General features: G+C 49.6%; 2 protein-coding genes across 2 annotated transcripts; both read right to left on the bottom strand.

Moving 5' to 3' along the window:
• Positions 1 to 1,878: 1,878 nt before the first annotated feature.
• On the bottom strand, positions 1,879 to 5,940 carry TFF2 (trefoil factor 2). The gene is made up of 4 exons (XM_005548622.4): positions 5,823 to 5,940; positions 4,831 to 4,980; positions 2,987 to 3,133; positions 1,879 to 2,070 (listed from the first exon to the last, which is right to left on the bottom strand). The coding sequence occupies exons 1-4, from the start codon at positions 5,899 to 5,901 to the stop codon at positions 2,057 to 2,059; spliced, it is 390 nt and encodes a 129-aa protein (XP_005548679.1). The 5' UTR covers positions 5,902 to 5,940; the 3' UTR covers positions 1,879 to 2,056.
• A 14,013-nt stretch (positions 5,941 to 19,953) lies between these two features.
• TFF1 (trefoil factor 1) lies at positions 19,954 to 24,453 on the bottom strand. The gene is made up of 3 exons (XM_005548621.3): positions 24,329 to 24,453; positions 21,159 to 21,311; positions 19,954 to 20,163 (listed from the first exon to the last, which is right to left on the bottom strand). Exons 1-3 carry the CDS (start codon positions 24,411 to 24,413, stop codon positions 20,147 to 20,149), a joined length of 255 nt encoding a protein of 84 aa, XP_005548678.3. The 5' UTR covers positions 24,414 to 24,453; the 3' UTR covers positions 19,954 to 20,146.
• Between the last annotated feature and the right edge of the window lie 2,662 nt (positions 24,454 to 27,115).

Here is a 27,115-nt window from a genome sequence, read left to right as displayed (position 1 = left end):
CTGAGAATCTGAAAGATTTTTAAAAACCTCCCCACGGTGACCCACCTGGGCCATCAACCCACACACATGGTAACGACTCCTGGTGTTCCCACCCCCAGCAAGCTGACCGACCCCTCTCCTATAATCCTATCTCAATACTCCCATCTTCCAATAGGAAGCTAGTGGCACTGGCCCCACCCCACCCTGGAGGGCCAAGGCCTTGGATTTTCTGGGGTGACAGGAGTGGGCTATTGGTTGACACATTTGCTAAGCCAGTCAGCTTGGGGTGGGAGAGGGACGTTGGGGGAAGCAACAGAAAGGCTGACCTAGCGTCATCCACTCTGCACTCCCACCACCGAGCTAAATGACACCAGGACCCCTTAAAGGAGATGCAAAAGAATCTTTCCACTAAACATAGAGCCACTATTCAATGCAGGAATCCCTACTGGGTATCTAGCCAAAGGAAATGAAATCATTCCATCAAAAAGATACCTGTTCTTGTACATTTATCGCAGCACTATTCACAATAGCAAGGATATGGAATCAACCTAAGTGTCCATCAACAGGTAAATGGATTTTAAAAGTGGTATATACACACAATGAAATCATATTCAGCCATAAAAAGAATTAAATCATGTCTTTTGCAGTAACATGGATGGAACTGGAGGTCATTATCTTAAGTGAAACAAACTAGACACAGAAAGTCAAATATCACCTGTTCTCATTTGTAAGTGGATGCTAAAAATGTGTCCACATGCACACAGAGAGGAATGGTGGACAATGGACATGTGGATGGCTGACGGGGGTAGGGGGTGGATGATGAGAAGTTAGTTAACGGGTACAGCGTACATGATTCAGTTGGTGGACACCCTAAAAGCTCTGACTTGACTATTATGCAAACCACACATGTAACAAAACTGCACATGTACCCTGTAAATTGGTATGATAATAATAATTGGTAAATAAGCATCTTTCACATGGTGATCTCCCCACGGTCGGCATTGCCTTAATGAAACGCTGTGAACTTCCTCCCTCGAGTATCCTCAAATGTTAGCACATTACCAAAGCTACCCTCAGGCAGAGGCCAGAAAACACAGAAGCAAAGAGTTGAGAGAGAATCTTTTGGCTTCCCTGGTCCAAGGCCCCTCCCTGCTTGCCTTAGAAATAGGAGACGACCGGCTGCCGCACACCCATCTCAAAAGCAAGGGGTCTGAGATGCATTTGGTCAAAGAGAAAGGATTTTGCAATTGCAATCTGAAGTCATGTATCACTCCAAGAGGGTTTTAGGGCTAGTCATTTGAGTTTTCATAAAAAGGACAGAGAATGAGAGGTACAAAGTGATTGTGATTGTGAATTCTGAAATGTACTTACGTGCAATACTTTTTTATTGCTTTTAGAGAAACCTAAATGTATTTGATGAATTTTTTCTCTTAGAAAAATTGAAGGGACATTAAAACTGCCAGGCGTGGTGGCTCACGCCTGTAATCCCAGCACTTTGGGAGGCCGAGGCAGGTGGATCACTTGAGGTCAGGAGTTCGAGACCAGCCTGGCCAACATGGTGAAACCCCATCTCTACTAAAAATACAAAAATTAGCCAGTGTGATGGTGTGCACCTGTAATCCTGGCTACTCAGGAGCCTGAGGCAGCAGGATAGCTTGAACCTGGGAAGGGGAGATTGTAGCGAGCCAAGATCGCACCATTGCACTCTAGCCTGGGCGACGGAGCAAGACTCTGTCTCAAAAAAAAAACCCTGCACATACACTCACACATGTACACATTCACATGTATACACACACCCATACATGTGTACACACACCCATACATGTGTACACACACCCATACATGTGTACACACGCACACCACCATCACCACCTCTGCGTTAATGAAACCAGAATGAAATTTAGCAGATTTTAAGGGTTTTATTTAAAGAAATGGTATGTTAAACCATTGAAAATGATAAAAAGATGATTAAGAAACCCAGGATTTCATGAAACATGAAGCTGACAAGGAGCTGAAGTTTCTTCTTTGGTTTTGGAACACCCAGTGAGCCAGATGCATCCTCTGGAACCAGCCTCTCTTAGTAATGGCAGTCTAGAAATTTAAATGCAAGATGGTTGGTAAGGGAACCGCAGAAATGGGGGCACCTAGGTGAAGCTGGGGTGGGCCCACGTCACTTTGCCCAGGAGCTTCCTACTGAAGAAGGAGCCCCTTTCCTGGGGAGGGGATTTAAGAGGACCAAATCCCCCCACCCCAGGCTAGAGTTTCCTCTGTGGGGCGCATTCTCCCCAGACCTTTTTTTATGACCTTTAGGTCACATAAGGAAATCACTCGGAAAATCCTGAACATGAAATATTTTGCTCTTTGGAATACTTTGATATCCTAAGAAAAGGCATCCTTCAAGGACCAGCGCGCTCTTTCCCCATTTTCCTGGATCTGCTTGGTCTTTTTATTATCTTATTACACTCTGTGTCAGGAACACACTGTCACTAAGTGGCTGGGAGAAGTGGACCCATTCCCCTCCGTGGGCGGGACCCTCCCAAGACTGCCCGGAGCAGGACGTTGTGTGGGACGTTTGTCACTCGGGGTCATGTGGGGGAGAAGGGGGAGGCCACGGGAGGAGGGGCCAGGTCTGCTTGAATTGGGTCCTCTCTGGTACCCAGCACAGCACAAGACACTCAGTAGCCTCCAAACACAGATCAGATTGCAATAAAATAGGCAACCCCCCTGAACGTTGCAACACCTGGGGAGGCGACAGGGATGAGCTGCTGTTTCTAGAACCATCACAGATGACACAGTGGCAATGCTGGAGGTTATAAACTTATTGAAAAGACGCTGTCTTTGCCAAGAACATTCTGGAATTGCCTTCAGAAACCCATAGGAGGCAGGGGCCCTGGCCTCGATGGCGTTGAGGCAGCGAGGCAGCTGCCCTCCCCGCACCCCACGTCTGGGGACGGAGGAGGAATCATGGTGTCCAGGAACCAGACGGCGCGTCCCACAGCCACGTTACCTTCCACAGACTTCGGGTAGAAGCACCAGGGCACTTCAAAGATGAGGTTGGAGAAGCAGCAATTCCGAGAGGCGCATTCCTCGGGGCTGATGCCCCGGTAGCCACAGTCTCTTCGGGCTGAGACCTCCATGACGCACTGCTCCGACTCTGCCACGGGACAGGCACGACACCGAGACCCAGTCAGGCCTGCTGTGCCCTGGAAAGCTCCACCCCTTCCTCCTCTGAGAGCAGCGCTGGTTTACAGCCTCCATGGATCATAAGGTGCTGCCGGGGGCAGCATCCCCTGGGACTGCCTCCCCCGGGGACTGTGGAAGTGTTGGCCCCTGGGACGGCCTCCCCCGCGGACTGTGGAAGTGTCCGCCCCCGGGACCGCCTCCCCCGCGGACTGTGGAAGTGTCCGCCCCAGCGACGCTTGGTTGGCCGGTCCTCCCCGAAGGTGGGGCCCATGTGGGGTGGTCACAATCGGAAGCTCTGGAGTCCCCCACGTTGGGGAAATCATTGTGCCTCTCAGAACTCAGTGTTATCCTCTGTAAATGGGGTGGTCCCCCTGACCAATATGAGAAAAGGTTTGTGGGCACCTTGGAAAGATGGAAAGCGTTTGGACACGGTATTGATACCCAAAGACACTGCCATTCGGTGGGCGCTTGTGAACAATCCACCATCTGCCTGGTTTACCTGTCCGGCCCAGCAAGCCTCCCAGCAACAATCTGGGGGAAGAATCGCCCTTCTCCAGAGGACGTGCCCGGTTCCACGCACACAGGTGCACGGCACACTTGCAATCTTCCTTTGAGCATCCTCGGTGGTTACAACTTGGGTCCTGATCCCTTGCGCTGACATAAAACTCACTCCCAAAGAACCCTAGAAGGCTTCACTTCCTTCCCCAACATCTGAGGTCTGTCAGCCCTTATGTTACTACTATCCTATTAAATAACCTTCATTTCCCCATGGAAGCTTCCTCAGAAGTCACACTTCAAAAGCTAGAGGAGACATATTATTGTTTTTTTTCTTTTTCTCAACTAAAATAAAACTGATGGCTCCACACATACATGTCTGCTGAAGGAAATAACAGTATAGAAACGGGATAGGTGGAACATTTTCATCGCACTGTTGGCTGACCTGGGCTACCCTCTAGACTAACAGTCCAGGCTAGTCCCAGATTAACCAACCTGGACTACCTCTAGACTAACAGTCCAGGCTAGTCCCAGACTAACCAACCTGGGCTACCTCGAGACTAACAGTCCAGGCTAGCTCCAGACTAACCAACCTGGGCTACCTCTAGACTAACAGTCCAGGCTAGTCCCAGATTAACCAACCTGGACTACCTCTAGACTAACAGTCCAGGCTAGTCCCAGACTAACCAACCTGGGCTACCTCGAGACTAACAGTCCAGGCTAGCTCCAGACTAACCAACCTGGTCTAGCCCCAGACTAACAAACCTGGGCTAGCTCTAGACTAACAGTCCAGACCAGTCCCCGACTAACCAGCCTGGGCTACCTCTAGACTAACCGGCCTACGCTAGCCCCAGACTAAGCAACCTGAGCTAGCTCCAGACTAACTAACCTGGACTAGCCCCAGACTAACCAACCTGGGCTAGCCCCAGACTAACCAACCTGGGCTAGCCCCAGACTAACCAACCTGGGCTAGCTCCAGACTAACTAACCTGGTCTAGCCCCAGACTAACCAACCTGGGCTAACCCCAGACTAACCAACCAGGGCTAGCTCCAGACTAACCCACCCAGGCTAACCCTAGAGTAGCAACTGGGCCTCCTCCAGCCCCTGCTCTGATCTCTGCCTGTGAAGCTATGGCAGCCCAGGAAGAGGGTGTGGTTTCCCTGGAAGGTTACCTTGCTTCGGGAGGGGTTCGAAACACCAGGGGACCCCAGCAACTCTGGAGTCGAAACAACATCCTTTGTCAAAGCACTGGTCGCTGGTGATGCCAGGGAAGCCGCAGTTCTTCCTTTTTTGGGGGCTCAGCCTGGAGCACTGGCAGGGGGCTGTGGAAAGACCCTCGGTCAGCCCCGCCCGGGTACCCCAGACCACACTGCTCCTTCTCTCAGGGATTTTAGGGGTGCCTCTACTGTCTTGCTGGCACATAGAGAAACACAAAGTCTTATCTTGCCCATATTTAAGCAATGCAGTTTCCTCCTGAGAAACGGATAGGGCTTTGCTGAAATTGTTATATTAGTTTAAAAAAAAAAAAAAGCCAGGCATGGTGGCTCATACCTATAATCCCAGCACTTTAGGAAGCCGAGACGGGCAGATTGCTTGAGCTCAGGAGTTCAAGACCATCCTGGGCAACATGTCAAAACCCCATCTCTACAAACAATACCAAAAAAAAAAAAAAAAAAAAGGGCCAGGCATGGTGGTGCACACCTGTGGTCTCAGCTACTCAGGAGGCTGAGGTGGGAGGATCACTTGAGCCCGGGAGGCAGAGGTTGCAGTGAGCCAAGATCACACCACTGCACTCCTGCCTGGGTGGCAGACCAGATCGTGTCTGAAAAAGCAAAAAAAAAAAAAAAAAAAAAATCCCTTCTAGAGGAAGATGAACAGATGGACCCAAGGCTAAGATCGAGGTGACAGGTGAGTGCTCTGGGACTCCAAGGACCCTTGGTGGGAATGCCCTCCTAGCCTGACATGGGGTCCACTGACACCTGCCATCACTCAGCCTTTCCCTAGGAGGGAGGCTCTTCTTGGAGCCACCCTCCTGAGCAGCAGGGAATCCCGTGTGAACAACACACATGGCCAGATGCCTTTATGGCTACTTCCCCTCTCAAGTAAATTTATTTCTTTAAGAGAAATAAAGAAAGCACGTAAAGAGACCCTCTCCTTCACTTACAGGGTTTCTCACCCCCCGCCAGGGCACACAGCCCCAGGACGAGGAGCACTGCCAGGAGCTGGGCGTCTCGTGGTCCCATGTCCAGCTCAGCTGCACCGCAGGACGGCTTGCAGAATGCATGGCGCCCACTGCCGGGTGTGTTTTATAATCTCCTCTCTGTTTGTCTAACAAGCACAGATAACCTTTCTCCTCTGCACCACGGCCCCAGCCCTTTGATAAGCTTTCTTCTCTTCCCTGTGGCCCCAGCCCTTCCACCGTGGAGGCGAAGAGGAGGCAAGTGGCAGCCGTGCTCTGGGCAGGCGAGGCTTCCGGGCGAGGGTGACTCCCTGCTCGGTGAGGCCTCCTCCTGCCCTGGCCGGGGAGTCGGGTCGTGCCAGGCTGCCAACGTGAAAACCAGCCACGTGCAGGTCTGGGGCCGGGCATACCCAGGGTCACACCCAGGAACGGATAAGCCATGCATTTCTGCTGCTAGAGTGGGCGGCACCACAGGAATTTAGAAAATATTAGGGCCAAGTTTACTGGGGGAAATGAACAGGCCAGCAGGCAGCATGGAAAAGACCCTCCCCGAGGAAGGGAAGCGTCTCAGAGGAGGGAAGAGACTGCTCCCGGTGTTGTGGTTAGAGCCTCCCCAGCCACAGCACCGTGTGCTTTGTCTCATCTTCAGCAGAAGGAGCTGCTCTCCACGGAGATGAGACGGACAGGGTCAGCGGAGCGGCCTGTGACAGGCAGGTTTTAATAAGTTCATTTTCAGCCAGCCCCTGAAATGGGTTATTTTTGTTCCATGGGAACGCTCTGCATCTCCTAAAAGATGGCACCTGGGACCCCGTCCATGGCCTCCCCGGGGTAGGATGTGCTGGAGAAGGAGTCTGTGAACTGGACAGTGAGGACAGCAGCCAGAGGGGAGACACCTGGAAAGAAAGAGGGGAAGGTGTGGTGGGAAGGACAGAGGGGGACCCGAAGTTCTGCACGCCGGGGAGTGGCAGGGGGTTGCCGGTCTCTTTCTGATGGCTGAGCGGTCAGGGGCCCAGAGACAGGAAACCCAAAATTCTTGGTCCACCACAGGGCTGTCCTCAGGGTCTGGAGAGCAGGCCCCGTACTCCAGGTCCCCATCCTCCAGGCTTCGTCCTCCAGACCCTTGTTCCCCAGGCTCCGTCTTCCAGGCCCTCATTCTCCAGGCCCCCATCCTCTAGGCCCCCGTCCTCCAGGCCCCACCCTCTCTGCTGCAGTCCTCCAGGCCCCCATCCTCCAGGCCGTCATCCTCCAGATTCCATCCTCCAGGCCCCCATCCTCCATGACCCCATCCTCCAGGCCCCCATCCTCCAGGCCCCCATCCTCCAAGTCCCTGTCCTCCAGGCCCTCGTCCTCCAGGCCCCACCCTCTATGCTGCCGTCCTCCAGGCCCCCATCCTCCAGGCCCTTGTCCTCCATGCCCCCATCCTCCATGACCCCGTCCTCCAGGTCCCCATCCTCCAGGCCGTCATCCTCCAGACTCCATCCTCCAGGCTCCCATCCTCCAGATCCCCATCCTCCAGGCCCCCATCCTCCAGGCCCTCATCCTCCAAGCCCCTTTCCTCCAGGTCCTCGTCCTCCAGGCCCCCATCCTCCAGCCCCCGCCCTCTATGCTGCCGTCCTCCAGGCCCCCATCCTCCAGGCCCCCATCCTCCAGGCTCCATCCTCCAGGTCTCCTCTGGATCCGGATCAAGTGCCTCCAGGCTCACCGCTGACTGTTCACCACTGGGCAGCCATGGGGACTCAATCCATGAAAACTCTGGCAGGTCACTTTAGTCACCATCATGACATAAGTGCCTGAGTCGTCGTTTTCTCTCATATTCCCACCCACCTCTCCTCTCTGCTTCCTCGCCATTAACCCGACTTCCCACTACTCACTGCAGCCCCTTCAGGATTCCTGCTGCTGCAGCCGCCTGACCCATGCAAAAGAGACCCCTTCTCAGCCTCTCGCACTTTCCTGGCCCTGGCGGAAGCCTGTGTTGTCCTAGGGATGCTTCCCTGGAATCCTGCTCAGGCCCCCACGCAGGGACACTGAGTGCCCACAGAATTGGGAAACCATTACATAAGATGGGACATCTGCAATAGAGTGGCATTGCTGGTTGAAAGTGGAGCTGCTCACAACCTCCACAACTGTACTTGGCCACCTCCCCATCACATGGGCTCAGACTGGGGGACTGGACATTGACTTTGAGCCCCAAGTCTTCACCCTCATGCAAAAACCATCCTCCTTGGAGATGCAGGCTGGGAAGGGCACCATGTCCGGGGTCCCTGCCTTGCTGTCATCTACTGACCTTGGTGCAGCCTGTCCCTTTTGTTAAGAATTTCAGCACTGAGTTCACCGTGTTCCTTGTCATGCTAAGACTTGGTCACATCCCAGACATCTTCAACATGGCGGTGGACGTTTCATCCAAATGCAGTCGCTCAGATTTTATTTTTCCTCATCTCTAGGAACTTCCAACTCCACTCCACTTCTGCCATTTCTGCCACCCTCCCATGACCACACTCAGAACTTGAGCTCTACCTCTGAAAGACGGTATGCAAATGTCCTTTCTGCCCAGGATGTCCTAATCTCCTAACATTCTCCCTGCCACCATACCTTTGTCTGAATCCCGAAGCCCTCCAATCCCCTACCCCTGCATGAGCCCCCTCCTGTCTATCCTTCCTTCTTGCTTCTCCAGCCTGATTTCCATGGTGCTGTCTTCACCCACCATCTTCCTCACTGCTGTCTTGCACTGTCTCTGTGCCTACGCCATCTGCCCAGCATGGCCGACACTTGCCTTGGATTGTTGTCACTCTCAATGCATGATCTCAGCGCCATCCAGGCACTCAGGGCTGGCACCCTCCTTCTTTCTGTCTATCCTTCTCCACCCCTGCCCACTTCCATTCTGCATACTTTGGGGATGATACTGTCCATCAGTTCACATAGAAAGTCAACAAATGGGAACCACCTCAAATATCACCCAAGTGGACCTCCGCTTTTGACTATGGAGTCATGGCTACCAGGCTAGCCTCCCACCGTGAGGCTAAACTCTAAAACTACATGAGTAACTGTCTGCAGTTGCTGAGCAGCAGGCAGGGCCAGACAGTGATCCCCGAGAGAAGGGAAACAATAGGGGGAGTCCCACGGCTGCCTTGGTTTCCTGGAGACACTCTCCAGACTACAGCACAGGGAGGGGAACCCCAATAGTGCCGCAGTCCCACTGGGATGAGGACACAGAGGCCGGAACTGGAAGCTTCTGAGGCAGGCGGGTTATCAGGGTAAAAGAAGGGAGCTCCAGAAATATAAATGGGGGTCCTTTAAGCTTTTCGTCAAATACTGTGCTGTTCGTGCCCACAAGGCCAGGCTAAACAGCTCCTGGGGACAGAACAATCACCGGGAAGGCTGAACTAAATGACTAGTGCAGGGTTCGTGGGGCTGGAAAGCATTTGAGCTCTGAGCAGCTAGAGGTGTTGACCACTTCAAACATTCAGTAAAGGCCATGCCGTAAAAGGAAGCTTGATCTTTCTAGAGGAACGCTACTCTAAACCCATTCGAACAAAACTTTAAAACAAGTCTTGCAAGAATCAAGTTAACCTCCAATTAAATTAACTGCTTGTATTAGTTCACTCAGGTTGCTATAACAAAATACTACAGATTGCGTGACTTAACCAACAGAAATGTACTTTCTCACAATTCGGGTGCCCAGAAGTCCAAGATAGGGTGTCAGCACATCTGGTGTCTACTGAGGCCTCTTTCTGCTTGCAGATGGCTGTGTTTTCCCATATCTCACATGGTCTTTCCTCTGTGCACGCACATCCCTGGTGTCTCTCTTCTTATAAGGACACCAGTCAGATTGAACCAGAGCCCACCCTAAGAGCCTCATTTTAACTTGATTACCCCTTTTAAGACACTGTCTCCAAATGTAGTCACATTCTTAGTTAATGGAATTTAAGGCTTCATATATGAATTTGGGAGGAATAATTCAACTGATGACACTACCTGAGAGAGCAAAGCTTCCAACACTTTACTAATGAAGACAACAAAACCTAAATACACAGCATAACATCCCTAATGTCTAACAGAAAATCAGAAGTTTACTAAATGTGTGGAGAGAACTAGGAAACATGGCCCACAGTCATTAGAAAAATTAGTGAACAAAAACAGACTTAGACATGGCATAAAATGTTCAAAGATAGAAAGAAGAACGTAATATAATAAAGGAACAAAAAGAAATCTCAATAGATAGATGGAAACTAAAAATTAACCAGGTACAAATTTTAGAAATAAAAAATACAACGTCTGAAATGAAAACTACACTGTGTGGGTTTTAAATTAGATACTGTTAGATACTGCAGAGGAATGGTCAGTTTACTTGAATGAAGCCAGTGCACGATAAACTATGCAAACTAGAGCATAAAGTGAAAAAGGACTAAACAAATAAACAGGATTCCAATGACTGGTGAGACAATCTCAAGCCATCTAACATACATGTGATTGATGTACCAGTAGGAGAGGACAGAAGAAAATCTTTTAAAGAAATACTTGATCAAGAATGAGTATTGAGTAAATATTCATTAGATTTTTCTGAAGTTGATGAAAAGTATAAACCTACAAATCTTAGAGGCTTAAAGAATTTCAAGGAAAATAAATACCAAAAAAAAAAAAAAAAATCACATCAAGGCACAGCATGATTCAACTGTTGAAAATCCCGTGATTTAAAAATTCTTAAAGCAGCTGGAGAAAAAGACTTCTAGGGTTTGAATGTCCCTCCAAACTAATGTCGAAACTTAATCCCCAGTGTGGCCGTATTGAGAGGTGGGGCTTTTAAGAGGTGATTAAATCATGAGACCTCTGCTCTTATGAATGAATTAATCCACTCATGAATTAATGGATTCATGGGATGATGGGTTCATGGGTTATCGTGGAAGGGGACCTGGTGGCTTTGTAAGAAGAGAGACCTGAGCTAGCACATTGACACATCCTCGCCCTTTCCATGGAATACCCTGGGCTGCCTTGGGACACGTCTGAGAGTCCCCACCAGTAAGAAGGCGCTCAAGAGACACAGCCCCTCAACCTTGGACATCCCAGTGTCCAGTACTGTAAGAGATGAAGTTCATTTCTGATAAATCACCAGTTTCAACTTAGCAACAGAAAATGGGCTAAGACAAAGACATACAGCATGGAGGAGAACATAATAACAATAATGACTTGATAACACAGTACTATTTACTCAATATGCATTCTTGATCAAGTATTTCTTTTTATCTGATAATGCAAACCAGAAAACAGTGGGATAACATGTGTAAGTGCTAGGGAAAAGTTCTACACTCTGAATATATGCTTTCAAAACAATTTTTCAGGTGAACAAAAGTTTAGAGAAGCTCTCACTTGCAAATCTGCTCTTCAAGGAACTTTAAAGAAAATTAAAAAGTGCTTTAGGCTGAAGTTACAGGCATCCCTTAACACAGGACATGAATTCTCCAGGTTGCTCCAGCCAGTTCCCACCTGGCTGAATTTGTTCAGCTATGGCCCCTGCTTGACCTCTGTTAGCATTTGAGTTTACAACCCTGTCCGGTCTGCAGGATTTCTCACTTGGTTCACTACAACTGTCTCCTAACTAGACTCTAAAATGAAAATGGTGTTGTCCCTATCCAGGAAAAAAAACTTGCTTAATTTTTTTTTTTTTTTTTTTTTTTTTGAGACGGAGTCTCGCTTTGTCGCCCAGGCTGGAGTGCAGTGGCGCAATCTCGGCTCACTGCAAGCTCCGCCTCCTGGGTTCACACCATTCTCCTGCCTCAGCCTCCTGAGTAGCTGGGACTACAGGCACCTGCCACCGCACCCAGCTAAGTTTTTGTATTTTATTTTTTTAGTAGAGACGGAGTTTCACCGTGTTAGCCAGGATGGTCTTGATCTCCTGACCTCGTGATCCGCCCGTCTCGGCCTCCCAAAGTGCTGGGATTACAGGTGTGAGCCACCGCACCCGGCCCTGCTTAATTTTTATATATTAAAAATCTGTGTCACTTCTCTGTCACTCTCTGGCTCCTCACGGCCTGTAGGGTAAAGACCAAACTCCTGAGTATGAAAAGCAAGACCCTTCATGAATGAACTGGACTCCACATGTGCCGCCACCTCCTTTTATTGCTAAGCCCTGCATCATCACACACGAGTCTGCATTTCTCTAAACACGCTCTCATCTTGGAGCCTTGGCTCATGTGTGCTCTCCACCCCCACAGCACCCTTCCCCTGCTCTTTGCCTTGCTAACACTCATCTTTCCCTCAGCTCTTAACTCAGGAGTCACTTCCTCCAGGAAACCGCCCTTTATTTCCTCCTGAGTAAAGACGTGTACTCTTCACCCAGTTCTCCACAGCACCCTTTATCTATCTGAATCATAACACTTAGCCACACCCATACTGTAAATGAGTTTTTTGCTTCTCTGGGTCCTTTATTAAGGTCCTTTATTACGTGTGCCAGGCATTATTCTAAGAATTTTACTTTTTGCTCTTTTTAATCCTTACATCAATCCAAAGTAAGGCTAAAATGATCATCCCCATTTTATCATCACATCGGCAAAATCGTTTGCCCAAATAACACAGCAAGCAAATGGAGGAAAGATCCAGAGTCAAGCCCATGCCTCATTCATGTGCATCCCCAGAAGCCATCCTAGCTCTGGTACATGGTAGACTGAATGAGAGGGAGTCAGTGGAGAAACAGATAACTGACATCGCAGGAGTCTGGGGGATAGAAATTTGCCACCTAGCGTTGCCCATCACTCAAATTACCTTTTGAAATTCATAAAATAATATCTGGGCATGTACAACATGAATGTATGCAAATAAATGAGTCAAGCCTCTTTACTTCTCTTGATCAGTTTCCTTGTCTGTGAAGGGGAGGTGCAGTGAAAACTTATCAGATGCTCTCCAATGCATCTCCTAAAACCCAAGTGTGCTAATATCTCATCTTTACACTATTATGGGGGGACAGTATTTTATTACTAATATTTACATGCTGAATGTTTCTGAGTGTCGAAGGGCAAGGCTGAGTGACTTACGCATTCAATTTCTCTTCCCAGCATCCCAGGATTCCAGAGTTGTGTTGTGCTGATGAATATAGTGGGTGAAGAGTAGAGTTTTTTAGAGCCCAGGACTAAATTTATCTACATCATAAAGAACTTGACCAAAGCTAGTAGAAGACATAAACAGATGAACCAGTGCTGATGCTAATACTGAGTCTGGGGAAGAATGAAATTAGAAATGTCTTATTATATTTGGGAGATACAATTGGAGGGACATAAATTTTAGCACATTTTTAATGTGCTGTGCAAGGTAATTCCTCTTTGCACTTCTTTTTTTTTTTTGGAGACGGAGTCTCGCTCTGTCGCCCAGGCTGGAGTGCAGTGGCGCCATCTCGGCTCACTGCAAGCTCCGCCTCCCGGGTTCACACCATTCTCCTGCCTCAGCCTCCCAAGTAGCCGGGACTACAAGCGCCCGCAACCTCACCCGGCTAATTATTTTTGTATTTTTTAGTAGAGACGGGGTTTCACCGTGTCAGCCAGGATGGTCTCGATCTCCTGACCTCGTGATCCGCCTGTCTCGGCCTCCCAAAGTGCTGGGATTACAGGCGTGAGCCACTGCACCTGGCCCTCTTTGCACTTTTTTGAGAAGACTTTACTCAAGATGTAAATTACTTTTAAATATCTCTTTAGTATCTGAATGGGTTGTTTATTTGAGACCATGCTCAGACAAGACATGATCTGACCAGCCTTAAACCTGAAAAGTATTCTAACCATTTAGGTTATCACATGTCAAAATAAAATGGTGGATGACAGTAGGGGTTGGACAATGATGGTTCTTGGTCTAATTGCCTGTTTTTTAAATAAAGCTCTATTGAAATATAACTAAGTCCATTGATTTACATATTATCTAAGGCTACTCTAGCTACAATGCAGAGTTGACTCATTGTGACAAAGACTGTAAGGCCCCCAAAACCTACAATATTTACTATGTAGCCCTTTAAAAAATCCAGGCCTGGTGTGGTGGCTCACGCCTATAATCCCAGCACTTAGAGAGGCCTAGGTAGGCAGATCACCTGAGGTCAGGAACAGCCTGGCCAACATGGTGAAATTTTGTCTCTATTAAAAATACAAAAATTAGCCAGGCCTGGTAGCTCATGCTTGCAATCCCAGCTACTTAGGAGGCTGAAGCAGAACAATCACTTGAACTCAGGAGGCGGAGAGGTTGCAGTGAGCCAAGATAGTATCACTGTACTCCAGCCTGGGTGACAGACCAAGACTCTCAAAAAGGAAAAAAAATATCCACATACCCCTATATTATAGTCTTAAGCTGTCTAAAAATAAAATTTTAAAATAACAATGGAGGGAAATATTTGCATTCTATTTTTCTTAATAAAATGTTACAGAAATGAGCCTTAATCCTTTTTCCTCCCTCTATAATCTTGTCCTGAAAATAAGATATTTAGTATACTGGTTGTTGGGAGACAGTTCTCCATAAATTTCTCACATTTCTGCACATCGCGTGAGTAAGAAACTAACTATCCTTATGGCGTAAGACCTAAACTTAAGGCACAATATTAAGTGCTGCCTTGGCATCTAGTGAAACAGGGAGGGCCTCAAGCAGCCTCACCAAAAGTTCCCCTCCCACCTCTACTCCCATGGATAAGGTCCCCTAGCCAAACAACCCTGCCTATCAAGGGATTAGGCACTGTGCTTGCTTATCCGTGAGCTGCAGATTTCAGTTTTCTGCCAGCCCACAGAATTATTTAAACAAGCCATTTGCATCTTCGTGTGGGAGCCACTGGCCACCACGCCCTCTTGATACTACAAAGCCTGCTTCCCACAACCTTTGCTTATTCTCTCTGCCCCTGAATGCCACCTCTGTGTGGTCCCACATGGCACAATGTCCTCAGCCCCTGGGCTATAAGGATATGGGACTCACAAACTGCTATTGTTCTCACCTATGCGGTGTTGGGGGTGGTGTGTTCAGCCATCCCATCGTCCTAGGGTGAAATTCCCTCCTCACCAACAAGATGCACAGGAGGCAATGAAAACAGTCCTTTCTTCCAGACTCTCTCTCCAAGGATGTTTGGGTCACAAACAATCTTGGAAAGTGGATAAGGTGTCTCCCTCTGGAGCAAAGAGCAGGCGAGCTCACTGTCCCTTATAAAACACTTGGATCCCTAAATCCAGGGCTTCTCTCCCATAAGGCAACCCACTGTGTGTGCAGGCACCCATCTGAGCGCATTCCCGGTCCCAGTCCCTTGGGGGTCTTGGAGGCAAACAGAACTGATACAAGTAACCTTTCTTCATGCTGCTTGCTGTAGCATGAGTAATAAAGTCATTTATCTTTGAACCAGGAATTTCCTGTCTTCTGGAAACAGGAAATTGTGGCAGACTCACCTGTTAGCTTGCACATAAGATATAATAAATAAATAAGCTCAGCCCTTCCAACTTCTCGATACTGATAGATTAGATCAGATGAAATGTAGAAAATCCTTCCAATACTTGCCTTTAGCTTCACTGAGTCCTCTTGTAGCACGTGCATGTGTGGGCATGTGTGGGCATGTGTGGTTTGATCTAATTTAGTCTGTTTGCTACCTCAAAAATGTCCAGCTCAGGGCACTGTTAAGAGCTGAAGAGAACAAGTCAGAAATCCTTTAAAAATAATACTATTTATTCTTGTGTTACCAACTGGTATCTTCTGTCTGCTTGGACCTTTAAGTCAGGGAGCCTCATGGGTATCCCTTCCTTCTGGTACGTTACTAGGACTGGGATTTGCCAGGCATGTGTTTCTTTCTTATGAGCTGACGTTTCCTATCAAATTCATAAAAATAAAATATTGCAACAAACCATCCCTCCCTCTACTTGCAAAGAAAGGTGAGGGAGTTTTCTTAACAATATCTTTCCCAACGACCCTACAAATATGAACTTAAGCTACAGCTTGGCTTCGAGAATTAGTTCCTGGTCTGACCTTTAGTTCAATACATGCCCTGAACAGAACCCTATTGTGTGGGAAATCATCTAGAACCAATTGTGGTCTCCGAGTACATGGCCAGTGGCAGAACAAAGGGGTGCGCAGACCAAATTAAGGTGTGAAACCTGCTATTTATTAAATTGATTGACAGCATGTAGTGGAAAATGAGGGAAAGAGGAGGTGAACACCTCATAGAGGTGTGGGAGGGTACAAGGATCGCACGCCTGAATTCTGGCCACGAGGCAGTCATGCGTCCTCTCCTTCTCTCCACCTTCTCCACCAGGGTCATGGTAATGGAGATCTCAGCTGGGGACCAGGAGGTGGAGGGAGCCTGGGGCTAACACATGCTCTTGCTTCGTCTAAGAGATTCTGGGTGAGGGCTCCTGAGCCCGGCTGCAGCCCCGCATGATCCTCAGAGCAGCCCATGTTTACTGCGTATTTCCAGGGCCAAGCGCACAGGGCGGTCACCGTGAGATGCTGGTTCAGGGCTGAAGGAGTTGTCAGCCTAGAGTGCACCATCGGTTCCCTGTGATGCGGCCTTCTTGTCCTTTTCTCTCCCAAATGACGTTCTTGTTGGTTCCATCCTTCTCATCACATAGCATTTCTCACGGGGGACCACTCCCTCACTGTCCACCTTGAACACTCCTTTCGAATGTGTGCCCCCATATGCACTTGACACACCTCCAGTTTCCCAAAATCCACTTTGTTTTCTTGTCACCCACAGCAGAATTGCCTCGCCTCACACAGTGGTGAACAATGGTGAACAATGGTGACAGCACTCTAATTATTTGCATTGGCCAGGGCTCCTTGGTTGCAGGTAATAAATACCACTGTTACGGCCCAACTGTGTTCTTCTATGTGAAGCCAGAACCCCCAGCACCTCAGAATGGGATCATATCTGGAGAAGGGGTCTTTAATCACCTTTAAAAAAGTGATTAAAATTGTGAAATCAAGTTTAGCCTAAAGTTGCCCCCTTACATATTTTAACTTTGACCTAAAGGTTTCTCTGTACATCGTGAACTATAACGGGTGGAGGCGTAAACTGACCTTAGCCTACACTTGTGCCAATCATCGAGTTCTGACCAATCAAATGTAGCCAACTGTCCGAACGTAGTTCAAGTGAGGCAAAGGCGGAGCTGTAACCAGTCCGGCTGTTTCCTTGCCTCACATCCGTTTTCTGTGCGTCACCTTCCTGTCTCTATCCACAAATCTGCTTCCACCACGTGGCCGTGCTGGAGTCTGAGCCTACTCTGACTCAGCAGGCTGCCCGATTTGTGAATGGTTCGTTGCTCAATTAAACTTCTTTAAATTTAATTCAGCTGAAGTTTTTCGTTTTTTTTCTTTTCTTTTCTTTTCTTTTTTTTTTTTTTTTTTTTGAGACAGAGTTTCCTGCTTGTTGCCCAGGCTGGAGTGCAGTGGCACAATCTTGGCTCATGGCAACCTCCGCCTCCCGGGTTCCAGCAATTCTCCTGCCTCAGTCTCTGGAGTAGCTGGGATTACAGGAATGTGCCACCACGCCTGGGTAATTTTGTATTTTTAGTAGCTGGGGTTTCTCCACGTTGGTCAGGCTGGTCTCGAACTCCTGACCTCGGGTGATCTGCCCGCCTCAGCCTCCCAAAGTGCTGGGATTACAGGGTTGAGCCACCATGTCTGGTCAAGTTTTTCTTTTATCAAGTTACAATGGGGTTGTTAGGGTGGGCCCTAATCCAACCTGACTGGTGTCCTTATGAGAAGGGGACATTTGGACACGCAGACCCCAGACACACAGACAGAGAAGCATGGGAAGAGGCAGCACAAGGATGCTGCTTGCAAGCCAAGGAGCAGCTTACAAGAGAAGTATAAACTGACATGTAACTCCATTGAGCAGATCTGAGTGGAAGGGTGCCTCTTTTTTTGTTTGTTTGTTTGTTTGAGACAGTGTCTCACTCTGTCACCCAGGCTGGAGTGTAGTAGCACAATCTCAGCTCACTGCAGCCTCCACCTCCTGGGCTCAAGAAATCCTTCCACTTCAGGCTCTCTACTAACTGGGACTACAGGCATGCACCACACACTCATATAATTTTTGTATTTTTAGTAGAAACAGAGTTTTGCCCTGTTGCCCAGGCTCCACTGGGTGGAGGCCCAGGGAAACCACAGGAAGGCAGTGACTCACCTTGTTAACTGGCTCTACCTGCAGTCCTTGGTGACAGCAGTTGTTCCTGGCCATCGTGGCTGGGCCATAGGCTCACTGCTCTATAGTAGAGGGAAGATATGGGCCTTGGTAATACACTGAAATGTAACAGGAAACCAAACTGGCAGTGATTTAACCCATAAGCACACTTAGGTTTATTTAACATGATGTCTGGAGGTGGTTGAGGGGCTCAAATCAGCAACTCAGGGTTATTAAGGCTCTAGCGCTTGGGCCTTACCTCATTATCACAGAATGGCTGACTGCAACACTACATCACACCTACCTTCCACAATACCCAAAGGCAGGTTGCAGGGGCTGGCCCAGGAAGCCAGAGGGCGCTCTTCAATCATCAAGGGAGAAGCCTGTCTCACATTCAATTAGATGCCCCCTACGTCTCACGGGCCACATAGAATTGCATGGCCATTTCTGGCTAACGGCGTGGCTAGAAAAGTGAACTCCTTTTCCCCCTTCCTTGGTAGAGTGCAAATTAGGTAAGAAAGAAGGGAAGGAATGGATGGTGGACAGCCAGGAAACAGTCGGCTACGAGGTGTCATGGGGAAAGCCCGCCTTTCAGGCACTGGGGAACCGTGGGGAGAAGGGACAGGCCACACACCGGCTGGGCTCTGAGAACCCCCAGCCACTGCTCCATAGTGGGCCAGCAGGAATCCAAAGGGCATGGGCAGACCCAGGGGCTCCTTCACCCCACCCAGGGGTAGAGAGGGCAAGATGGGGTGGAACGAGGTAAGAGAATGAGCAATGCATCCCCGAAGACTGTGACCGACAGAAGCTGTGCAAATTATTATGACACACTGAATTTTAAGAGGAATTGGACTAAATAAATGCTTGTTTTTGCCTGTAATTAGCAGACAGAGAGTGTAAGATCAGACATACCAGAGATGGAAAAGAGAAGCTAAAACTTCCTCGCACATCTGAGAGGTAAGAGGAGGTATCTGTGGCCCCCCCGACACATACGTGACAACATGTATTGTTACAGCTCATGTGTGTGCTGCTGTGTGCCGGGAACAGGGGGCTTCCTGTTCCTGATGGTTCTTCATGGTGGGTGTCTCCTGGCCTCTCGGGCCTCTTTACCTGCTGACCCTAGTGGCCAAGGGTTTGGGAATGATTTACCAGACTGCTTAATGTGGAAAGAGCTGGCCGCACTCAATTCTGCACCTCCCTCTTCCTCCCTGGAACCAGCTGGCTGCAGAGAGCAGTTTTCCAGAGCTCCTGGGACCCCATCTCCAGTATAATTGTGCAACGTATGCCCAGCACAAGAGCACCAGATGGAGGGACAGGTGGGAGGAGCAGGAACCCAGGGTGCAGTTGGCTTGGAGCTTGCTGAGCTGAGGCCCCTGAAGCAAGGACGACTAGGTTGGGGGACACCCTCCCCCAGTCCTCGCCAAGGTACGGAGGGGCCAGTGGGAATGAAGTGACATTTTGGCTTCTGTATCCCTCCCCTGCTGTTCTATTTTCTAGTTCATTCAGATCTCAGGTTGGGGAGGGGTTTTCCTGGAGGGGTCAGCCCATGCCTCCCTCTGCAATTTTTATTACACATGCTTTCAGACACTCTGCTATGGGTTTCGTCTCCTACGCCAGTTTCTATTTGGGAAAGCAAATACATGGAAAGGGAACTCGTATCCCTTGGTCGCTGGGGCATCCGCGGTAAGTAGTTAAGAAATGCCACGGGAGTTGGTGTCCATTTTCACGACTGGACAAGAGTGCGGCTTGGACTTGCTTCTGGGGGATTCTGTAGTTTCATAGAAGGAGCCCGAGGTCTGGTCCTCGGGCATCAGCACTGAGCACTGAGCTGGGCACCTGCTGCACACCCCACCGTCCCTGCTTTCTGCACTCAGCTGCCCACTCGTATCCCAGCTCAGGAAGCCCAGAAGGCTCAGAACCCACAGAGAGAGCCCAGGGTGAAAGGCTGCGCTTCACTTTCAAGAAAGGAAAATCATTCATATTCTTTAAAAGAATGAAAAGCACAGATTAACATCGATCTCTTTTAATTTTTAGGCCAATTTTGAGTAGTCAAAGTCAGAGCAGTCAATCTGTGTTGTGAGCCGACAGCTGCAGAAGCGTGTCTGAGGTGTCCGGTGGAGGTGGCAGCCGAGCTCTGGGACTAACCACCGTGCTGGGGATGGCACCGCGTCAGGATGCAGGCAGATCCATGCAGAAGTGTCTAAAATTCACACTCCTCTGCAGGGTTGAGGGAGAGGGAGGAAGAGATGCTTTAGTGAGGATAAATAGTTTCCTTCACATTTAAGCAATTACAGAGTTTTTACTTTAAAGTATCAACAGGCACATTCTTTAGAAAACATGAACTGTCAGCCAGGCACGGTGGCTCACGCCTGTAACCCCAGCTCTCTGGGAGGCTGAGGCAGGCAGATCACCTGAGGTCAAGAGTTCAAGACCAGCCTGGCCAAATGGTGAAACCCCGTCCCTACTAAAAATACAAAAAAAATTAGCTGGGCACAGTGGCACACGCCTGTAATCTCAGCTACTAGAAAGCTGAGGTTGTCCTGGCTAACCCGGTGAAACCCCGTCTCTACTAAAAACTATAAAAAACTAGCCAGGCGAGGTGGCGGGCGCCTGTAGTCCCAGCTACTCGGGAGGCTGAGGCAGGAGAATGGCATAAACCCGGGAGGCGGAGCTTGCAGTGATCTGAGATCCGGCCACTGCACTCCAGCCTGGGCAACAGAGCAAGACTCCGTCTCAAAAAAAAAAAAAAAAAAAAAAAAAAAAAAGCTGAGGTTGAACTCAGGAGGCGGAGGCTGTAGTGAGCCGAGATCCCACCATTGCACTGCAGCTTAAGGGCAACAGAGCGAGACTCCATCTCAAAAAAAAAAAAAAAGAAAAGAATACATGAACTGTCTTCAAATTTTGTCATGCCTTCTCCCTCTATCCTAGGCAAGCTGGAAAACATTACCAATAGTGGCTCTTCACAGGCTTTTGGTTAGAGATGTGAAGAGAAGCCGGGGAAAAATCAGGTTTCTTCCCAAGCCCCTCAGCCCTGTCTTTCTATTCCCGGACCTGAATGCAGCCTGACTCAGGCTACCCCGTTGCACCACCACCTGCGGCCACGACTCCGGGGAAAGGCACAGCTGGTGATGCCGATCAGAGCCTCTGCAGTCTTATGTGGCTTTTCTAACTAATTCTAAATCTTCAGAACCCATGGTATAAAAAGGTCGTACCTTCTGGAGGGATGTCGATGGTGTTAGGATGGAAGCACCAGGGGAACCCACGAACGCTGTCATCGAAACAGCAGCCCCTACTTGTACATTGGGAGGCCGTGATACCCGGAAAACCACAATTCTGTCTTTCACGGGGGGCCACTGTACATGTCTCTAGAAGTGCACAGGTAAGAAGCAAAGTAAGTTGTGGGCTGAATTCCTTGATGTTATTGTGCACACACCCATCCAGCTTCCTTCTCCAATGACATCAGCAACCGTCCGGTGAGGCAGATATGAAACCCTCAGGACATGAGAGGGAGATGTGGTCCTCACATCCTGACGTACAAACATTACGCTCAGGGAAAATGCAAGGTGCCCCGGGTTTGTGGACTTTGCATCTTTCTAGGTAACTTATTTATTCACTGTTTAATTTCAACAAACTATTATTAAATTTTACTCAATACATAAATTTTACTGAGCACCATCTGTGTGCATGAGAAGCTAGTATGGCAAAAGCCAGGCACTGTGCCAGGTGAGAGGGACCCAGAAATTAAAACCAGAGAAGTCGTCGTTAAGAGTCTAAGGATCTGGGCCAGGCTGATGCCTGTAATCCCACCACTTTGGGAAGCCGAGGGAGGTGGATCACTTGAAGTCAGGAGTTCAAGACCAGTCTGACCAACATGATGAAGCCCCATCTCTACTAAAAATACAAAAAATTAGCCGGGCGTCGTGGCACACATCTGTAATCCCAGCTACTTGGGAGACTGAGGCAGGAGAATCACTTGAACCCAGGAGGCGGAGGTTGTAGTGAGCCAAGATCGCGCCATTGCACTCCAGCCTGAGTGACAGAGCAAGACTCCGTCTCAAAAACAAAACAAAACAAAACAAAAGAGTGTGAGGATCTGATGGAGGAGAAAGGCAAGAAAATGTGTGAGACAACACAAGGCCATCATCCCAGGGTGCCCAGGGTAACCACGGGGGTAGGGGGTGCTCCCAGGAGGGGCCAATGACAAGCAGGCTGAACAAAGCAGGGGGGCTCCCTGTAGGAGCAGATTCACCAGGGGAAGATGGGGCCACATGGGCAAAGGCCATTCCAGAGACCCAGATGTGTTCAGGAGGTGGAAGCCCATTGCAGGTAAGGTGAGAGGACGACGGGGTGGGGTGGTCTAGGAGGAGCCGACAGAGGGCTGTGAGCTGTGAAACAGCTTGAAGCAGGGCAGTGAGGAAACGGGCTAGAGGGGGAAGACACGTGGACAGACGGAGCTGGCTGGGGGCTGCCACAGGATCTTATGCAAGACGTTCTAACACAAGAGCTTCAGACTCAGAGCTCCGCGGAATCAAAGGTCTAAGAAAGCAACCTATTAGGATCTGGCGGTTGACAGCCTGCAGCGCGGGGAGAAAGAGGAGCCCAGAGCACCCTCCCTGTCCCTGTCCCTGTCTGTGTCCCTGTCCCTGTCTTGGGGCATAGGAGGGGAGGAGCTCCGTCTGGCCACACTGGCTCAGGTGAGGGTGCCCCAGGGAGGCCAGGAGGGGCTGCTCTCTTGTCTGCTTTGCTATCGGAGATGGCCTTGAGCTCTCTTTGGAAAAAGTGCTCCTGGCTTGCTGGAAAGGATCCGGGTTCACCTCCCACTGCCCAGCAGCTTCCATGGGAACTTTACCCTCCTGGGGTCTGGATCCATCACGAAGTGAAGGTGACCATCGCCCACCCCCAGGGCATTGTGGAGTCAAGAGAGGCCCTGTGGTGAGGGAGGATCAACATCCTGGGAGGTGGGGGAGTTTCCTCCTCAGGAAGGAGGATTTCCAGCCCCGGCGCTCTGCCTCCAGCAGATGCTGTCTTGCCCACCCGCTTTGTCGCGTGACAGAAATAAATGGAAATGGTTTCCACACGTGAATGCGCTAAATTGTAATCACAATTTTCTAGATTTCTGTTGTAAGAGGGTCATGGACCTGAGTGACCCACAAGGAAGCTCTGAGCCTTGAGCCAGAGGGTGTGTGGGGCGGGGGGAGGGGAGTTAGCCGCGGCCTCTGTGATCCCACAGCACAGGGGGCTGGGGACTGGGTGGGGACAAGGGCGGAGGCAGATGGGCCTGGGGGTGGCCAGCATGAGGACCACCCGGTTCATTCTGTACCCAGAGGCCACCTCCTCTCTCGGGTTCCAAAGCTCCCCCGCTCCCTGCCATGGGCTTGGGGGCTTCCCACTGCCGCCTGATGCCAGCTTCTCTTCTATGCTGCGCAAGCCCACCCCTCAGGCCCTGTACCCCACAGCAGCGATCAAGAGGTGGCTGGAGGGCAGTAGAGGCATGGACACCACCACTGGGCGCCCCCTCTTCAGGCCTCTCTGGAAAGCCTTGCTTTGGAAGCGTGGAAAGCCCTTTCTCCTGCCCCCAGCTTGAAACTGAACCTAACAACAGCGAATAACTTATTCATCTCCCTGCAGCTGGCAAAGTGCAAGTCCCAGACGCTGCCACACCGCATTTCCCGACAGCCCTAGGGCAGACCATTGATCCATTCTGCAGGTAAAGGAGTTGAGATGCAAACACTTCCCAAGGAAGCAAGAGTGGGCTCTTCCTCCACTCCCTAGAAGGAGCCAGGGCAACCGATCCACTTGACAACACCGGGGAACAGGGGTTGCCAGCCACGCATTCATGGGATAGATGGCTTTGCCTCCCAGAGCATGGATCCCAGGGGAGCCCGGGCACCTGTGGGAGAGGGTCTCCCAGTTGGCCACCACTGGGATGGGCATTTGGGCCTGTGGAAGAGGGTCTCCCAGTTGGCCATCACTGGGACAGGCATTTGGGCCTATCTGGATGGGCCTTGGGAGGGTCTGCCCCTGGGGGAACTGTTGCATGAACACTCAGAAGCACTATTCTGAGACTCCACACCAACACTTCCTCTTTGAAACATGACACTTGGGAGGATTGTAAAGTCTTCCCAACACGGGAAAACAGCCCCGACCAAGGGCAGCACCCTCCTCGTCACACATCTCAAAGGCCTCCCGGGCCCTGCCGCCCTGTGTTAGTTATTCTCCCCCTGCTTTTGCCGATCCTGTAACATGGGATATACTTTTAAGGGCCTAGAACAGCACCTGGCACAAAACAGGTGCTCAAAAATATGTATGTAAAACAGTGGCTCCCGGCAGAGGCTGCCCGAGCTGGCTGTGGCCCCACAGGGCAGGAAGAAGCACACCTTACCTGTCTGGGACTGGGCCAGGGTGCCAAGGGCCAGCATGGACACCAGGACCAGGGCGCAGATCACCTTGTTCTGCATGGGGGCCATTGCCTCCTCTCTGCTCCAAAGGCGACCCCGAGTCAGGGATGAGATTCCGTCCGAGCCCCGGATTTTATAGGGCAGGCTCTGTTTGCTTAAAGAGCGTTAGGTAACATTTGCCTAAGGAGGTTCTGGGATCCTCTGAGACAATAATCTCCACTGATTTTTAGCAAAGGTGTTTCCCAGACATGGTCAAGCCACATGGACGGATTTGCTGATAGAAGAGAGGGCATGTGGTGAGGTCATCTTGGCTGAGGGATCTGAGATTCAGAAAGTCCCTCTTATCCCGTGGGAGTCTCCTCCAACCTGACCTTAATCCGGGTCCTACTCATATCTGAGGGGCCCTCCCACCAGGGTAAATACTGCACTCACTGCAGAAGTGATTCATAGTGAGAGATGGCCGGAAAAGGCTCGGCCGTGACAAGAGTGGCTCACAGGGTGGCCACCGTGACCTTGCAGGGGGAAGGGAAGGAGCTCATGAAGCCCATTCCATCTGCTCTGGTCTCAGATTGAAATGGGCCTGTGAGCGGTTTTCAACTATTTTGAAATCCAAGTCTCCAAGTCTGTGTCTGAACAAGATGAGTATGGAAATACAAGGCGTGTTCCTCCCTCTTTCCTTCTGTCCCCAAGGGATCTGGGCCTTCAAACTGCATCTTTTCTCACGAATTTCATCCGGTTAGACATGTCCACGGCAAATTTGCATGTGAGCAAAGCACCCGAGGTCCTTCATGGGGGAAACGTGGCCTCATTTAAAGAGGCTCCTGCTTGGGTTTGCACGGACAGCAGTAACTATCAACCGTTCAGCATCCTAAGCCAAGGAACTGTATGCACATTTTTACTTATGTATCTGAGCTAATTCTTTTCTGTTCTTTTCCCTTTTACAGTGGAATTGTTTTAGTCATGAAATTGTAGGCCTGGCGCAGTAGTTCACGCCTGTAATCCCAACACTTTTGGAGGCCGAGGCAGGCAGATCACTTAAGGTCAGGAGTTCAAGACCAGCCTGGTCAACATGGTGAAACCCTGTCTCTACAAAAAACACAAAAATTAGCCGGCATAGTGGCGGGTGCCTGTAATCCTAGCTACTCCCGAGGTTAAGTCAGGAGAATCACTTGAACCTGGGAGGCGGAGGTTACAGCAAGTCGAGATCACGCCACTGCACTCCAGCCTGAGTGACAGATTAAGTCTCCTTCTGGGAGGGGCTGAGGGCAGGTGGGGGGAAAAACAAATTGTATATACGAGCTGCTATCAAAAACTGACAAAGTGAACATGGTTCACTCCGCTGTGTCTATGGGACTCCCTCCCTCCCCCTCCCACGCCTTCCCAGTTAGTCCCCCGGACTCCTGTATTTTAAAGGACAGCCTCCTCCTCTCCTGCTCCAGGCCTCCAGAACTGTGCGAGAATCCATCTCTGTTGTTTAAGCCACTCAGTCTGTGGGACTTTATTACAACAACTCCAGGAAGTTAACACAACCAGAGTGACTCTGCCCTGGGAAGAAGAAAGTATCGAGATCTGACTGCAGTAAATATTAACTCTGAACTGACACCAGTCAGAGACCCAGACCCCATCGTGGTTCACCAAAGGCTGCAGCTTGTGGGTTGGAGGTGACAGGGCAGTCTGGGCCCACGTGGGTCTCACAATGGGTCCAATAAGGTCATACACCCTCCACTGGGGGAAACAGATACCTACAGACACAGAAAGTAGAAATCGGTGTCACCTTTTTGGAAATTAACATGGTACTTTGTATCAAGAGTCTGAGGAAAAGTCCACTCTTAGACCCAGTAAATCTGCACTGGTGGGCGTTCTCCCATCCAAGTCCTAACCAGACCCAACCCTGCTTAGCTTCTGAGATTCAGACAAGATCAGACGCACTCAAGGTGCTATGGCTACAGACTATGTTGGTGGATGAGCTAAAGAAAAAATCCTATACACAGGGAAAAACACTTTGCATGAAGATGTCCATCAAAAGAAATCTTAGTTCATAATAAAAACGTGTAATATGAGGAATTATTAACTAAATGTTAGTTTAGCTCTATGATGAAATATTATGGAACCCTCACTAGCATATTTCTGTGGAATTTGTAATAACATGGAATAGTTTCATGCTTTAGTGTTAAATCAAAAAGAACAGGATACAAAAGTTTACAAACCACTCAGTAGAAAAAAGCAAAGAAAAAAAAAATACATACCAGTGGGCATCAGAGAGTGCTTAAGTATCAGTTACGTCTTTTTTCCTGGATTCTGCCTTCCTATTTACTGAAATATCTCTATGATGAGCATCATTAACTTTTACAGTGGAAAAATACTGTATGCTTACAAATAAAATGTAATGATTTTACTCTCCCCAAAAAGAGAGAGACAGAGGAGTTCTCCTACCTTCCCTAGTCGATGACTCCGTGAGTAAGAGACGGAGGCAGGTGTTTAACTTTGGGGTTCTCTGCAGGCCATGTCCCATGTCACGCTTGCCCCATGACCTGTGTCCTCACACCTTCCCTGAAGTTAAACACAGGTCTAAGGTTGTGGTGTGAGTGGCCTGTAATCTCTTAGATTTTAGCACCTGCTAGGGAGAGGCTGCCCATTCCTGCCCACTGAGTCCTCCTTGTCCCACCCAACAAATCCCAGAGGCCCAACTCAGTACAAATCAGTGAGATGCAGATGTGCCCATGGAGGGAGGAGAACACATCTGGCCCCATCAATGGTAAAACGGCCCCCGC

Source organism: Macaca fascicularis, chromosome 3 (genome assembly GCF_037993035.2).
Source record: "Macaca fascicularis isolate 582-1 chromosome 3, T2T-MFA8v1.1".
In the NCBI taxonomy this organism is placed as follows: Eukaryota; Metazoa; Chordata; class Mammalia; order Primates; family Cercopithecidae; genus Macaca; species Macaca fascicularis.
This window is presented reverse-complemented; position numbering and strand designations above follow the sequence as displayed.